Genomic DNA, 15,002 nt, shown 5'->3' with positions numbered 1-15,002 from the left:
ACAAAATAATTGTTTCTAATACCTTATTCATACCAGGGCCTTATCCAGGAATAACTGTTAATGTACATTCAGTGGCCCCAAACCTACAAACACTTGCACATGTGAATAGTCCTATTGTATTCAATGTGTAAAGTTACTCTTGTGCACAGGTGTTTGCAAGATCAAGACAAAGGTCAATAAACAGTTTGTTGATAATACTTTAAAATGTATTTTTAAAAATAAAGAGATCCAGAAATGTAAATAAGGTGTTTATTTTTTTTAAAAAAGTGTTAACATTTTCCATAAATTTCACTGGGTGATGATATCATTTGGTAAAAATAGACCTGGAAGGATTAGGTTTTTTTCCAGTAAATGTCAATTTCACTGTCAGGACATAAATCAACAACAACAAAAAATATTTCCATCAATAATAGTTGAAATTTACAGAAAAGCATAGTAAGAAAAATGCTGCTTAAAAACTTAGTTTGATTTAAGGATATTTACTTAGTAAGTTCTGTTATGTTGACAATTTGTGCATTAATAGCTATAAAGCTTTAACTTCTTGAATCTCAATGTCTACTGTCATTAAATGATTGTCTGACCTTCCCCAATGTCTGATCTCCATAATTTCCCGCAATTGTGAAAATTTAAATAGATAAAAATACAAAAAAAAACAAAACTAAAAACCCATAATTTTGCACACCTGAAATTTAAATTGGTAAACATAGGGAAAATGCTTAAAAATAAACACTGATATTAGCTGTCAAAAAAATTTTTTTAAACTGAATCCTGCCAAGCCTAGATATAAATCATAAATACACAGTATACTACAAACCAACGTGTTTGCACAGAAATAAATCTAAGACAAAATTTGTATTTTCCATTAAAACTATCACTTGAGCATGGATAACAAAATATAAATTTTACTTGTACACTTAAGATACAAAGTACTAGAACACAAGTAGTTTCAATAGTCACCAGCATTTTAATATTACATTTTTTGCATGCAATATATACATAATTAAACAGTTAGTAAACATATACAAGTGTAGCACAAATAAGGTAAATGTGGCATTGCTGTGGATTGTATCGATCATCATATTCACTATGCCAGTCATAACATTTGCTAGCAAGAAAAAAACTAACTGATTTTTATCAATAGCATTAATTATGCAAATACTTAGCCACTGTCTTTCTCTTTTGATAGATGTGGGCTCTGAATCGTGCTTTGTATTTGTATTAGGTGGTTGTGTAAAATTCCAACAGCAAGGCACTCGAGACCCATTTACTAGAAGTTTTGTAAACACCAAAATAAGATCAGTCACTAAAAAACAGATTAAAAATATCAGGCACTGAGCAACTATCCAGATGCAAAAAGGCAGATTAGCCATCCTGCGGGACACAGGCTCAACATAAACTTGAGACATAGGAAGAAATATAAAGAGTATGAAAACTGTCAGAAGAAAGAAACATATTACTTCAATCCAGTCCTTGACTAAAGTTCTCTTCTTTAACAAATATAACCCCACTTGCACACTAGCCATATAGATAGCCAGATAACCAAAAAGGGAGAACACTCCTTCTCTGTTAGCATTTAAAAATCCAACCCTTGTATCTTTGCCATCACTCCCATATAAAACAAACATCTTCAGATGGGTAGTGTCAAGAATAAGCTGATAAAATACAGCAAGGATCATAGAAACAATCCATGATTTGTTGGTTGGAAATAGAGTTAAAAGTAGTGATGCGGTCATTCTCACAGTTGCTAAAGTAAAAAAAAAATTCCAGTGCACTCCATACTCTGAAAAATGTTCATGATACTCTACAGCTTTAACACTGATCAGTCGTCCCAAGCCAAGAAAAACTAATGGCCAAACAGATAACAACTGTCTTGCTAGACAGGAGAATTTGGATTGCACCACACCTGTTTTTTGTCTAACTTCAGGACAAACAAGAGCATTACCAAAAATAAAAGCTCCCACTCCAAAATCCATAGCGCCTGTTCCATAGGTCTCAGTTTTAGCATACCGTCTGGGGTACTGTGGAAAATCCACTGCTAGAATGTTGATTGCAGTTAACATGTTGACATAAACACGAAACACTGTTATTGATGGAATGTAGTCTGGTTCTAAGCTAGTCTTCAGGAAATCATGTATGATTTGCTTCAGAGGAGTCCTGATACAATGATTTCGTCTGTTGTATATTTTATAAAATAATCCTGCACAGAAGGCCCCAATAGTTATTGGCAAAAGAGGGAGTACAGGGGACAAAATTGTACAGCTGAGCACAAAAGGAACTACTAGCACTGTAAAGTCGAGTAGTAGATGATACTTTCTTGAATGTAAAGGTCTTCCATTGTGCAGATTATACAAAATTAACAGCAAACCTCTGCAAGCTATACACAGTGGAGCTAGAGTTAAACCTACTGAAATTTCTAGAAAACTCGTTCCATTTAAGTTACTGATAAAGGCTTCTTTCAGCAGCTTTTGTGACATTCTTCTTCCTATGCAATTCAAAATGTAAACTAGGATTAATTTTTGTAGTGCAAGAATGTTTTGCAAGTTTGTGTTTAATTTACGCTCCGCTTCCTTTTACATATGGAAACATAAGACATATTAAATAAAAATGATTTTCATAAGTACCAACTTAATTTTAGTTACAGGTGAATTCTTTTTGCCTCCCAAAACATACGCTTCCCATAAGAAATGATGCAATGTCATAAGAAGTGTTTTGGCCATCTTGTTGGTTTTTAATGATTCTTAAAATATCTATTAAAAAAAAAAAAATAAAAGCCTCCTTCCCCCCTCCCCTCCGCTCCCCACCCCACACAATAACAGGCCCACTTCTGCAAACATTTATGTATGTGCTTAACTTGGGGCTACTCACAGTAGTAAAGTTAAACACATATGTAAGTGTCTGCAGGATTTATGCCCAATGTTTAGCATACAAATTTTGCTTTGTTATAGTGAGACCTTTAGAAGCAGTATTTTTAAACATAATTTTGTTACACCAAAGGATTTTTTCTGAAAGTTATTAATGTTAAAATATATATGTAACTAGTCTCATAGCATTTATTGTTTTAGAGAATACATTTAGAGGTATTAAATATGCTACAACAAAAAAGCTGTCGTTATCTATTGGACAGCTGTTCGGCGGCATGTGCGGATTAAACTAGTGGCCTTCATGGAGAAGACTCCAACCCTGCAAGTTACTCCACCCAGGTGCAGTGATCTGCCAACACAAAACAGTCTGGAAGATTGTGGCCCGTGTCCACATCAGAAACATCATCACAATTTGCACCTTTGTTTACATTCTCAATGAAGAAACCAAATACAATAGAAACTGACTGAAGTATCCTCTTAAGGCCCCAGTTCTGCAAGCTGTTCCATATAGGCCTGTGTGGAGCAGCATTCAGAAGGACCTAGGTTACACTGGAGGCATATTGGTGGGAAAATTAGCATTGCTCCTGCCCATGCTTCACTTGTTTTATGGATACATACAGAACATTTCAGTGAAGCTAATCCCTCATTTTTCACAAGCACTAACAATAATTTTGCATATAATGTTAAATAATAAATTTGAAAGCTTACTTGTTGATGAAGCCAGGCAAGCAGAATGATTTCAACATGCATTAACTCAAATTAGTAGATCAAACCCAGCAAAAGTTTACAAAAATGGATTTTAAAAAGGCATATTACATTTCCATTAATACCATTTAAAAAAAAAAGATTCAAGCAGCTTAATCAAACACAAATTCTGAGGGGCACTGATGTACATTGACAGCTGTCATGCTAACATTCTTGGAGCCTTCACCTTTAGCAACCATCTGTTTTCTCTTTTCTTTACCTAGAAAATTTATCCAGCACAAACTTTGTTGTCAAATGCTCCTTAGAAGATGACGCCTCAGGATTATGAAATAGGAATAAATCATAGAATCCTAGAACTGGAAAGGACCTCGAGAGGTCATCTAGTCCAGTCCCCTGTACTCATGGCAGGACTAAGTATTAAATAATCAATTTCACCTTGTCTCCCTACCACTATAAATACTTTTGAAACTAGCTCTATCTCCATCCACAGCATGTTGTAATAATTCACCACCCCTGCTCTCTTAGGCCTTAAACACATTTAACTTTATTACTGTGTTTGCAGTGGTGGTGTAGCCGTTTTGGTCCCAGGATATTAGATATAAGATAATAGCTTTTATTGGACCGACTTCTGTTGGTGAAAGAAATAAGCTTTTGAGCCATACTCAGAGCTTGTTTTCAGATCTCAGAACCTACTCCAGACTTGAAGAAGAGCTCTGTGTAAGCTCACAAGCTTGTCTCTTTCACCAACAGAAGTTGGTCCAGTAAAAACAGTGGAAAGGTTGAGAGCCAGACTACTATATCCCTTTCAGGATTTGTCTTGTGTACCTGCAAGTTACACCTCACTTAAAACTACTTCCTTACAAAATCAGACATAAAAATACAAAAGTCTCACAGCACACTATTACTGAAAAGTTGCTTATGTTCTCATTTTTACCATATAATTATAAATCAATTAGAATATAAATATTGTACTTACATTTCAGCTTATATTATATAGAGCAGTATAAACAAGTCATTGTCTGTATGACATTTTAGTTTGTCCTAGCTTCCCTAGTGCTTTTTATGTAGCCTGTTGTAAAACTAGAGAAATAGATAGATGAATTGATGTACCGCCCGGAGGACTTCTGCGTACCCCTGGTTGAGAACCACTGCAATAAAAGATATTAACTCACCCACCTTGTCTCTTTAATTTCGTGAGTAGTTCCTTTGAAATGAACTACTCATGGCAGTAAAGTTAAGAAAGTGTGTAAGTGTTTCCATGATTGGGGCCTTACTTAATCTCATAATTCTTTAATTTAAAGTCACAGAAATAACAACAAAGAACACTGCAAATATATAGCATACCAAGATACAGCTAAATTCAACTGATCAATCACTTCATTTTCGTATTGGACTCCTGGCCCTCCTAGTTTGTCTGTATTTTGTCTATTTAGATTTTAAGGCATTAGGGCAAGCGACGTGCTCTCTTCTCTCTCTCTGTAAAGTACCATGCACATAAATAGCACTAGATAAATAACAGGAATAAATTAACCAAAATATTGCATCATATAACATTAAGTCAATTAAATAAAATGAGTTCAAAGACTGTTTTAAGCAATGGTTCCATCTTGTAATTTCCTTTCTTTACGCTTTTGTGACATCCCACAAGAGATGATAGATACCAAGTAATTTTGGAAGAGCTCTGAGGCATTAGCCAGCATATGAAAAATAATAACGGTTTATTTTAATAATTTCTATAACTTCTGTGACTCTGACATTTATTATGCAGGAGAGTCTCACCATGAGCGTTCTCTGTAAGGAAGGGAATTTGCTTGTTAAATGAAGTTCTTCTTCCCTCTCTCTCTCTTCTGCTTGCTTTTACTTCCGGTAGTAGCCTGCCCAAATCCACATCTAGAGAGGTAAATGAGGACTCTGTTTCCTCCAAACATTTTCACCATTAAGGGAACCAGTCTGCTTTACTTTATTGCCTGATTCAACACACAGTTGGCTAATAACCTCTTCTCTATTTAGTATAAAGCTGCCACCACGAAAAACAAATGGGGAGGAGGAGCCATGCCCTACTTTCTACTCATATAAAGGACAATACCTGATTATTTACCACTACATACAGTTTTTTGGATTAGGGAGTGTGCAGGTGTGGAATATATCTCCACTGTCCCTCTTAGGTGCAACCCAAATATTTACTTTTTCACTCTTTTCTTCCAGAAATCTCTTCCAATCCAATCTAGGGGTTTATTGAGCTACATAATGAGGATTTTCTGCTGTTTAATTATTTAAAGATTGTAAAATATTTTAAGATTCTTGGATGCAAGATACTCGGTAGAAATGCAAAGCATTGTTATTAAAAGACACATTTTTTTTTCTCTTAAATGTGTCTATTTTTCTCTTTAAATGTCCCTTTTATACTTTCCAAATGTTGGCAAGGGAGGTACAGAATATAAGAGTTGCCTAAATCCCCATACACTTGTAAATACAAAGAGATGCAATTCACTTGCTTTTTTAGGGTCAAATGTCACCCTCAGATATGTACCTTCAATTTCAATTGAAGTCAGCTTTCCTTAATGTCAATGGGAATTGCAGATGAGCATCCATAGGTGGAATTTGGCAGTTATTGTTTTGGTAAATTGATATACCGTTATAACAATGACCTCTAAAATAATGTTTTCACAAAATACTGGAACATTTCATTTTGGAGGAGACAACTAGGTACAAAACTACTCTAGTACCTCCCCCGTCCTAATTTTTGTTCTGCACTGAGTTTTTTAACACTTTCCTTAATATCCTGCAAAACAGAAGAATGGGATATAGGCCTGATGCTCAAAAAACAGGATTGTTGTGCAGTTTAAAATGGGTAGAAATTCTTCTTCTGAGTCCTGATCCCCTATAGGGCCTATAATCTCGTGCTGTTTGAGACACCAGAAGTTCCCAGTCTTGCTGTTGGCTGCCCATGAACATTTTGTTCCCCCGGTCCATCCGCCCTCCCATCAGTGACCCCCCCAAAGCCACCCAGAGTAGGTGGTGTTGTCTTACATAAGCAGACCATTTAAAACAACTTTTCCCCTGCCTCTGAGTGTTTATGGAATAAGATGGTTGAGGGTTTGATGCTGAAGTTATCAATTAGTTGTTTGAGCTTTGTTGTTGACATACAGAGGTTTCACGTGGTCTAGGCATTAGATTTTATGTGAAATATTGGTTTTTTAAAAATTATTTTGAAGTGCGAGAGTTAAAGATAAGCACTTAAAATAAAAACACTTGTATTTTTAGTTCTGAGTGATAATTTACTGTCAATAGTTAGGGCCCTGATCCTACAAAGCCACATGCAACTTCAGCACGCGACAGTCCTATTGAAGAAAATGGCCTAAAGGTAAGCATGTACTTTAAGTCTTTGCAGGAGTGGGAAATGACATTTTAAATGTGGTATTTCTTGAAAATGAGACTACAGAAAAGGTTATAAAAATTATGTAGCACTTCTATCAAGGCACTTTGCAAATATTAATGAATTCAGACTCTCGAATGATCCTTCCCTGGGACAGAGGTTGCCATTTTACAGACGGAGAAACTGAGGCACAGTTAAATGACACTGCAAAACAGAAAGCCCCACTGCCACTTGCCTGTGGTACCAAAACACCCACATGCCCTCTCCCTTAGCGTATGTATGTACATGACCGATGCAAGCACATACAAGTTTGGGAGGAGGAAGTGGGAGAAAATGTTGTTAGCATCTCTGCATTAGGGGCTGCTTTTAAAGATTCAGGACAACACCCCTGGATTTGCCATAAAGCCCCACCAGCCCCTACTCCAGAGATCGATGCCAGCAACGTTCCCAGCCCCTTCCTCCTGCTTCCAAAAAACCCACAGCAGGGAGGGCGAGGGCCGGAACCAGAGACACGTGTGTTCCTGGCGCCACGTGGTTCTAGCCGCGGTTGAATCAGTCCGGCCGGGAGAAGCGCTGGGCTCGGCAGGCAAGGCCAAGGCGGTCACGTTCTTCTTTCCAGGCTGTCTGCGGGCGGGGTGGCGCCCGGCCAGGGTGTGGGACCGGGCTCTTCTCCGGATTCAAACTGCAGCCTCCGCCCTTGCGCCTTCAACTCCTCCTTGCTTGGCCAGCCCGGCCCCGGCAGCAGCTTTCTCCTTCCCGGCTGCCCGCCTGCCTGGTTGCAGTCTCATGTGCGCGCCCTATGGAACGGGTGAGTCCCAAATTAGGGATATTTATTTTATTCCAGCTCTTCTCCCCCCATTTAACGTTTGCGGCGCTCTCCCACGTCCCGCGCTCTCCCCTGTTTAACGTCTGATCTGCTCCTTCTCCCCCGCCCCTTATCTCTAATGATGGGAGTGTTTGAGTCAAATTCTCTCCCCCAGCTGCACAAACTCGCCCTTATTCCCTGCACTTCTACACAGTCCTCTCCACTTTACGCATTCTGAGATCAGGAAGAGATTGGTGGTATAGCCATTCTGCTTTACGCTTTTCTGCTATAGACCTTTCTAGATGCGTAGAGTGTAAACTCTTTCTATTTCAGCCCAATCCACAGAATTAACCACTCACTGACTGCATTTAAAAACAGTTTTCAACTTCAGAAGGTCATTGGGGTGCCCTTGAAAGCCTAAAAATCATATTTAAAATCAGCAATAATGCCTTAAATTAAAAATAAGGCTAACTGTTTTACTATAAAGCATCCAGCATACATCTGTAGATTAGATAAGTGTTTGATTAGATAAATAGTTTGTTTTATGCACTACAGAACTATATCTTTAACTTTATATAGGCACTGTAGAAATGAAGTGAGCTGTAGCTCACAAAAGCTTATGCTCAAATAAATTGGTTAGTCTCTAAGGTGCCACAAGCACTCCTTTTCTTTTTACTGTAGAAATGGAGTTTCCTTCCTAAGTGTCTTTTGGTCGCAAATCTGGATTAGAGGGGGTTGTCTGCTTATTTTACATGTCCTTTTGCTTATGGGAAGGGTAACACTAAACTAAATGCTAGCAAAGCCTACTCTAGAATTCCTAGACCGCAAAGAGATAATTTCAGTCAAGGTTAAATTGTGTGTGTTTGAATAGAAACATAATCAGGGAAAACTTTAAATAAAACCCCTTTCAGAGATTAATTGAAGGCAGAAAACAAATAACTTTGAACACAATGCAGAAGATGATGCAAACTCTCTCCCCTTTTTAAAAATCACTTTCTAATAGATGTCTCCAGTGTAGTCAGGAAAAGCTATTTTTTTTTGGTGTTGTGCTTGGATGGAAGTATAGTCTAATAGTTAAAATATGGGGTTGGGAGTCAGATCTGGATTCTATTTTTGGTTCTGTCACAGATTTGCTGTGTGACCTTGGGCAGTTAGTTTGATATCTGTAAACTGGAGTTGTTCTCTCCTGCCCTGTTTCAACAGCTTGTAAGATTTAAATCAGTAGTTTGTAAAGCACTTACATATTTTAAGATTGGAAGGAGGTAGAGAAGTGCAGAGTGGGGTATAACAGTTCCATGCATAACTGTTAATAACATGTGTTGCTCTCTGGATCTTTCAAATTAAGGATCACTGTACTATTAAACAAGTCTTATCTTTAAACACCACTTACATGAAACTAAAACCACGGCAGTTCACCCATCTAGGATGTGTGGTAGGACGGATACAGTTATTGAAGCCTAGACAATCAATCCTTTTTCATTGCTAGAATAAGAAAGCAAAAAATATGGCTTAACCTTCCTTCAATTGAAGTAAATAGGAACACTCCCTTTGATTTCAGGGGAAGCAGAATAAAGCCAGTAATGAGCAAGTATGTCTTGCTTTAACTTTCAAGAGTCGCACCCTATCCAGAAATGCTCTGACATCACTGATGCTATCAGACCCACTAACTTTTCCTATCTGATGTAACCGCAGGAATGAAGATAAACTTTATTTTCATTGTGAGGAATTTACACTATGCTTTACTCCTCTTAATCCAAGAGAAACCAAGTAGCTGATTTTGCAGTAAATAAATGTTCACACAACTCATTTTCCTAAAGAAGCTTTATTTAATTTTTTTTTTTCTTCCTTCAGTGAGTACAAAGAGAATTAGAGGAGATGCACCTAAATAAATGTACTCAGTTAGGTCATGAATCTACTTCCACTCAAGTAAAGGGCAAAGATCCTGTTATTTTCAGTGGAAGTAGAATTGAATTTGTTGACCCCGCATTCTTAAGCCAGCTCCACAAAGGCATTGAGGGGCCTAACTCCTACTTAAATCAATGGGAGCTAGGTGTCTAGATACCTTTGAGGATCTGGGCCAAAATGACTTATGCTTTAGAATTGGTTATGCATAATGCAATCAAGTTATTCACCTGGACTTCTGAGACTTAAACACATAATGAAAGTTGCACTGAAATACAGAATTTGTTAAAAATAGGACACTTTGGTCTGGTATCACAGCATTCTGCAACTTTAAGGACCTTGATTCTGAACCTGGCTGGGAATCCTAAGAGCTTAACAAGTTCATGTTCACTGGGAAGTTTGGGTGAAGGACAGGAGGGCACCTGCAACTTAGTTTAGTACAAAGGTGTCTTTGAGGGAAGCTCTTGTCTGGTGGTCTGGCTGGATGAAATGGATTAGAAGTGATCAAACAGTAGCTATAAGTCTACACTTCTGTAGAGCACACATGTTAAAATATTAGTGCAAACTGAATTGTAAGAATAGTTTGGGACAATGGAACAAGATGCCAGGACAGATAGTGGAATCTCCTTTGCTGGAAATAGTCAAGACTAGATTTGACACTGCTCTATTGATGATGAATGATTTGATGATGATGGGCCAAACTGATCATTAGCGTATGTCAATGAACCTCTGAAATTACACTCGTGATGAATTTGGCCCAATTAAAGCAACAAAGGGGAGGGCAGGATTAATGGGCCACTTGGAATCTAAATGAGCCCAAAAGAAATAGCTCTATAAGTAAGGCTCCGTAAGTTTAAGTAGTTTAAATAAAAATGTATTTAACAGGCTAATTCTTTTGAAATCTAATTGAGGAGTGTATCTAAAGCCAAGTAGTTCTTGGTTCTGCATGTTTCCTAGTTAGGACACTTAAAACTCATTCAATTTGCTTCTTTCAACCCCATGGCTGAAAATATTTTATGCCCCCTCTTTGGTAGTAGAACTTGGTGGAGCACAGATGTTGGGAGTATTAATTTTTTTTTTTTTTTTAAATCCCTTTACAGATCAAGTTGCTTAAAAGTGGTTGGCTGAGGGCAAACCAAGTATTTTTATTGTTAGTGCAACAACATGTATAAACTAGCTAGCTCCATTGTTAACTAACTCCTTATTCTGGTGGGGCTGGCTTCTCTAGAGAAGAACATTACATCCGTACTAGAGTTCAGGCTTGAGTCTCTTCTCCAGGAAAACAGTGCAGAATTATGTGGTTTGCATTACTCTTTCTGAAATAACAAAGTTGATTTCTTTTAGGACCTCCACTTTGACTTGAACAAGGTCCACCAGTCTGAAGGCCTTCACGGTATCAACTCTCCTACGCAGGAGTCCTGTTTCTAGAGCTTTACAATTCACCCATACACAGCATCAGACAACTGAATAATATGCCAAAACAGGTAAAAGCCCCAATATTGTCCGTCTTCACTAATTTAAACTTTTTGTCATAAAATAATGCTGGGCTGAGGTTCAGTTGATTTGTAATCCACAATCGGAGATTGTTAAAGTATGCTCTTCCTCTTTCCCCCTCCCTTTTTGCCCTGCAGCTGCTCCACAAATTTGTGAATAACCTCTGGGTAATATCAAGACACTAGATTTGATAAGTTTAAGGTTTTGATCTGTGTTACTAAAGATTGTTTTTTATATATGGCTGATAAAATGAGTAAGACTAGTGAGTACTGGCAATTCATTAATTTAGGTAGGCCTGCATTCAGGGATGTAGCCCACTACAACTAGAAATTGCAGGATTACAATAGACTATCACTATTTTTTAATCATTGTTCTTCAAATTAAATTTTCAATGACATTGTTAAAATGTGCACTTTTTTCCTCCTGCCTGGATTTTAAGAGTTGAGCCAATTCTTGCATATTTTTGATTTTAGCCATAAATATCAATAGATGAAAGTGAATGCAAGGAAGTTGGGCTAACTAATACAAGCCATCAAAAAAGCCTCCTTTTCCAGGACTTATTACAGCCAGCTCTGCAATGGAGTTTGCAACCATTTATCTACCGTAAACATTAAACAGTAAACCGATGAGAGGGCCGGGGGAGAACAATGCACATTGTTCCACAGATAGGGGAATCAACAACAACAAAACTCGAGTATTATCTGAAGAGCAGTGTTTGGCTTTGTGTAGTTCAGCATGTCCAGCTGTGAACTCATTGGGTCCCTTAATGCTCATACATAGTATGATAATGAAAACCATGTTCATGTCAACATCTGACCTACTCTCGTCTCATTCAACTTTACTGGTAAGCACATTTTTATTCGTATGCTATAGAATTGTGCATGACTTTAAATCCAGTTATATCCAATCTGGAAAGAAATTGGAGATCCCCAAGTACATATATTAATTTTGAGGAATTATTATTCTAGTTTGCATATTATTCCTGCAGAGCCATATGTGCAAGTGGTGTCTAGAGGATGTTGTTTGTCCATTTGAATGCTGCTGAGGTCAGTTAACAAATTGTATTTGCTAACTGTATGCAGCAGCTTTTTGGTATAAACAAAAAACAGCGTGTTAAGACGTGGTCAACTTGTAACGCTAATGATAGTTACATAATTTGGGGGGCGGGGACACAGAACGCTTGCAGGAAGGAATGCAAAAATCAGCATTTGCCCAAAAAAAACAACCCAGCACCTGAAACCTGTGTGTACTGGCTATGCTTTTCATTATGTACGCTTAACAAACAAGTGACCTTCCAAACAGTGTTTTCAAGGACACTGGAGCCCAGAGGCTCCGATTAAAACCTTTAAATAAGTTATTTGTAGAAGGCCAGATTCTGGTTTGATGCAGACAAAATAGCATAACCTCTCCATTCACCTCTCCAAATGTGCACTATATATACACATTGCAAAACCATAGTTGTGGAGCACTGTTTGGCTCCAAAAAAGGCAAGCCTGGGGAACCTCCATTAGCCTTAGTACCTCTGACAACTAATATGATCTGTGCACCAGCCATTAAGGCTAATAGGCCATTTCCTTGAGTCAGATCTTGTGTTGAATATATGGTGTTTAGAGGAGTCAAAATCCCCTGGTCATGAACGACTGTGTAAGTGTATTTGTTCTTAAAGAATCACAAAGTTGCCAACATCAAGAACTATACATCTAGGGACACATTTATCCATGGTGTCATTCCTCTTGAGTCAGAATTACACCAGGGATGAATTAAGCCCATAAAAATTGTCATTAGTTCACGATCTCTCATGCATCAAATAAACACCTTCTAAAGCATGTCTAAAGACTGAAACACAACTTCCACGGTAGTGAGATATATAATAATTTTTTTTAATACTTCCTGGGCAGAGAGGTCAGACCAGTAGTAAAAATGTGCTGAATTATTTGTTTCTTGCTAAGACTGAGCTTAAATCAAATCTGTCTTATTTGGAAACTGGAAAGGGACTTTAAACTGCAGTTGAAGAGGTGAAAGTCCACCCTGGTGTTGAGTCTATTACAGGTGTTATCTTTTATATGTGCTTTCCAGGTGAATGGCCCAAAGAGAGATCCTGCCATCCAGAATGAGCTTAATGACTCATTCAAAGAAGAGGTTAAAGCTTTTCTGAGTGATGAAGATAAATTGCATCTCTTAGATGACCTTACCAAAGTTAATCCTGTAACCACAACAACAGGTCAGTGTTTGTGGCCGTCTGGGGCATCTCCTGAAAGCTTACTTCACTTCACATAACAAATAACTGTCAACATATACTGTGACAAGATGGATGAGGCAATCTCTTTTATTGGATCAACTTCAATATATTTAAAAGATATTCCCTCATCCACCTTGCCTCTTTAATATCTTGGGACCAACACAGCTACAACAATACTGCATACAAAATATATTGTGGTCAGCTATTCTGATCCCTGTAATACTAGCATGAAAATAGTACCTGCGGACATGATCCAGAGCCTGTTGAAATCAATGGAGAGATTTCTGTTGACTTGAGATCAGTCTTTAAACTTGGCTTGATCAATATTCTTTAGCATTGCTTTGAACCCACACCAGTCTTTCAGCAACATGGAACTAAGATTTAAACAAACAACCTTTCACCTATGTCACTGGTTCAAATACACCTTGAATTGGTAGTGGTTGGCAGTTGTTACTGGATGGCTCTTACATGGCTATGCAAAAGGATTTTGTGCTCTGTCCAGTTTCAATTAACAGATTTCCTTATCTCAAGACACCATCACAAACAGTAGAGCCCTCTTACTGTAATAGTCTTTGCAGAGAAGCCAAGGATTGAAATCAGGCTTGGAAACTGCAGTCTTCACTTAACTTTAAAAATGGTCCTTTGTAGACTGAGATGAGGCATATTGATGGTACAATGTGGAGAATTCTCCAATGCTTTCTCCTTTTTCTGTGAATGAATAGATGATTTAATCTCCAGGGCTGTGTATGTGGAACCTATAATGAGAATGCATAAGAAATTAATTAGTCAAATTTGGTGTTCTTTAAATTTTTGTTTTTAAGACCAGAAATGAACCTATAAGATGAATATTTATTCATGGTAGACATGCTAGAAATTATCTTATTTGACTATTCTCAAACTCTGTAAAAATCAGATTTAAATCCATCTGTGAATAGGTAGAAAAGATAGTATTTCCTAAATATTTCTTATACAAATAGGACTGGGGAAAACAAAATACATTTGTTTCCAATAATTGCTAATAGAACGTATGTTTATTTCAGTACTGAAATGTCTGCAAGCAAGGTACACAGTAGATGTGTTTTATACATACGCTGGCTGCAGTCTTGTGGCTGTAAATCCATTTCAACCTATTTGTCACCTCTATTTGCCTGAGCTTATGAAAGAGTACCACACTGCACTTCGCCCTCAGGTAACGGTGATGACTGTTCCTCTTACAAAGCAAAAGAGATGAGAAGTCATCCAAATCTGAACTAATAAACCAGCTGTGTTAGAACCACTTCTAGCAAAACTGTATGCTTTATTCAGCCAGGGCTCTTGTGCATTTTTGCCTTCTCCTCTCGCACTCTTCTATTTGCCAGGTTCATTCCTATAGTGTATAGTTAAGTGCGCTTCTCAAATTTTAGATTTAGAACCTAACATAGAGCTCTATGTAGAAGAAAAGATGTGATTGATATTTCTGTGCTCAAATTCTTCAATCAACTAGAAGAAGAGACAGTATGTTCTAGTGACCTGAGCGTGAAGCTTAGTCAGAAACTCCTGAGGTCTAATCCTTGTTGTGTGGCCTTAGGTTACATAGTTTATCCTTCTGCTTCTGTTTCCTGGGCCCAAATTCTTCTGTTC

General features: G+C 37.7%; 2 protein-coding genes across 2 annotated transcripts in view; one reads left to right on the top strand and one right to left on the bottom strand.

Moving 5' to 3' along the window:
• Positions 1–253: 253 nt before the first annotated feature.
• PIGW (phosphatidylinositol glycan anchor biosynthesis class W) lies at positions 254–5,511 on the bottom strand. Its single transcript, XM_084650624.1, has 2 exons — positions 5,346–5,511; positions 254–2,482 (listed from the first exon to the last, which is right to left on the bottom strand). Exon 2 carries the CDS (start codon positions 2,472–2,474, stop codon positions 954–956), a length of 1,521 nt encoding a protein of 506 aa, XP_084506750.1. The 5' UTR covers positions 2,475–2,482; positions 5,346–5,511; the 3' UTR covers positions 254–953.
• A 1,955-nt stretch (positions 5,512–7,466) lies between these two features.
• Positions 7,467–15,002, top strand: part of MYO19 (myosin XIX) — a 32,128-nt gene continuing 24,592 nt past the window's right edge. Inside the window, exons 1-4 of the mRNA XM_084651128.1 lie at positions 7,467–7,750; positions 10,994–11,133; positions 13,220–13,364; positions 14,423–14,571. Of these exons, the coding sequence (XP_084507254.1) occupies positions 11,122–11,133; positions 13,220–13,364; positions 14,423–14,571 (306 nt within the window). The 5' untranslated portion in view covers positions 7,467–7,750; positions 10,994–11,121. The remainder of the gene's footprint in view (positions 7,751–10,993; positions 11,134–13,219; positions 13,365–14,422; positions 14,572–15,002) is intronic.

The sequence above is a fragment of the Lepidochelys olivacea genome, assembly GCF_965140295.1.
Source record: "Lepidochelys olivacea isolate rLepOli2 genome assembly, chromosome: 17".
Taxonomy (NCBI): Eukaryota; Metazoa; Chordata; order Testudines; family Cheloniidae; genus Lepidochelys; species Lepidochelys olivacea.
Note: the sequence above shows the minus strand (reverse complement) of the source record. Positions and strands in the feature narration are given on the sequence as shown.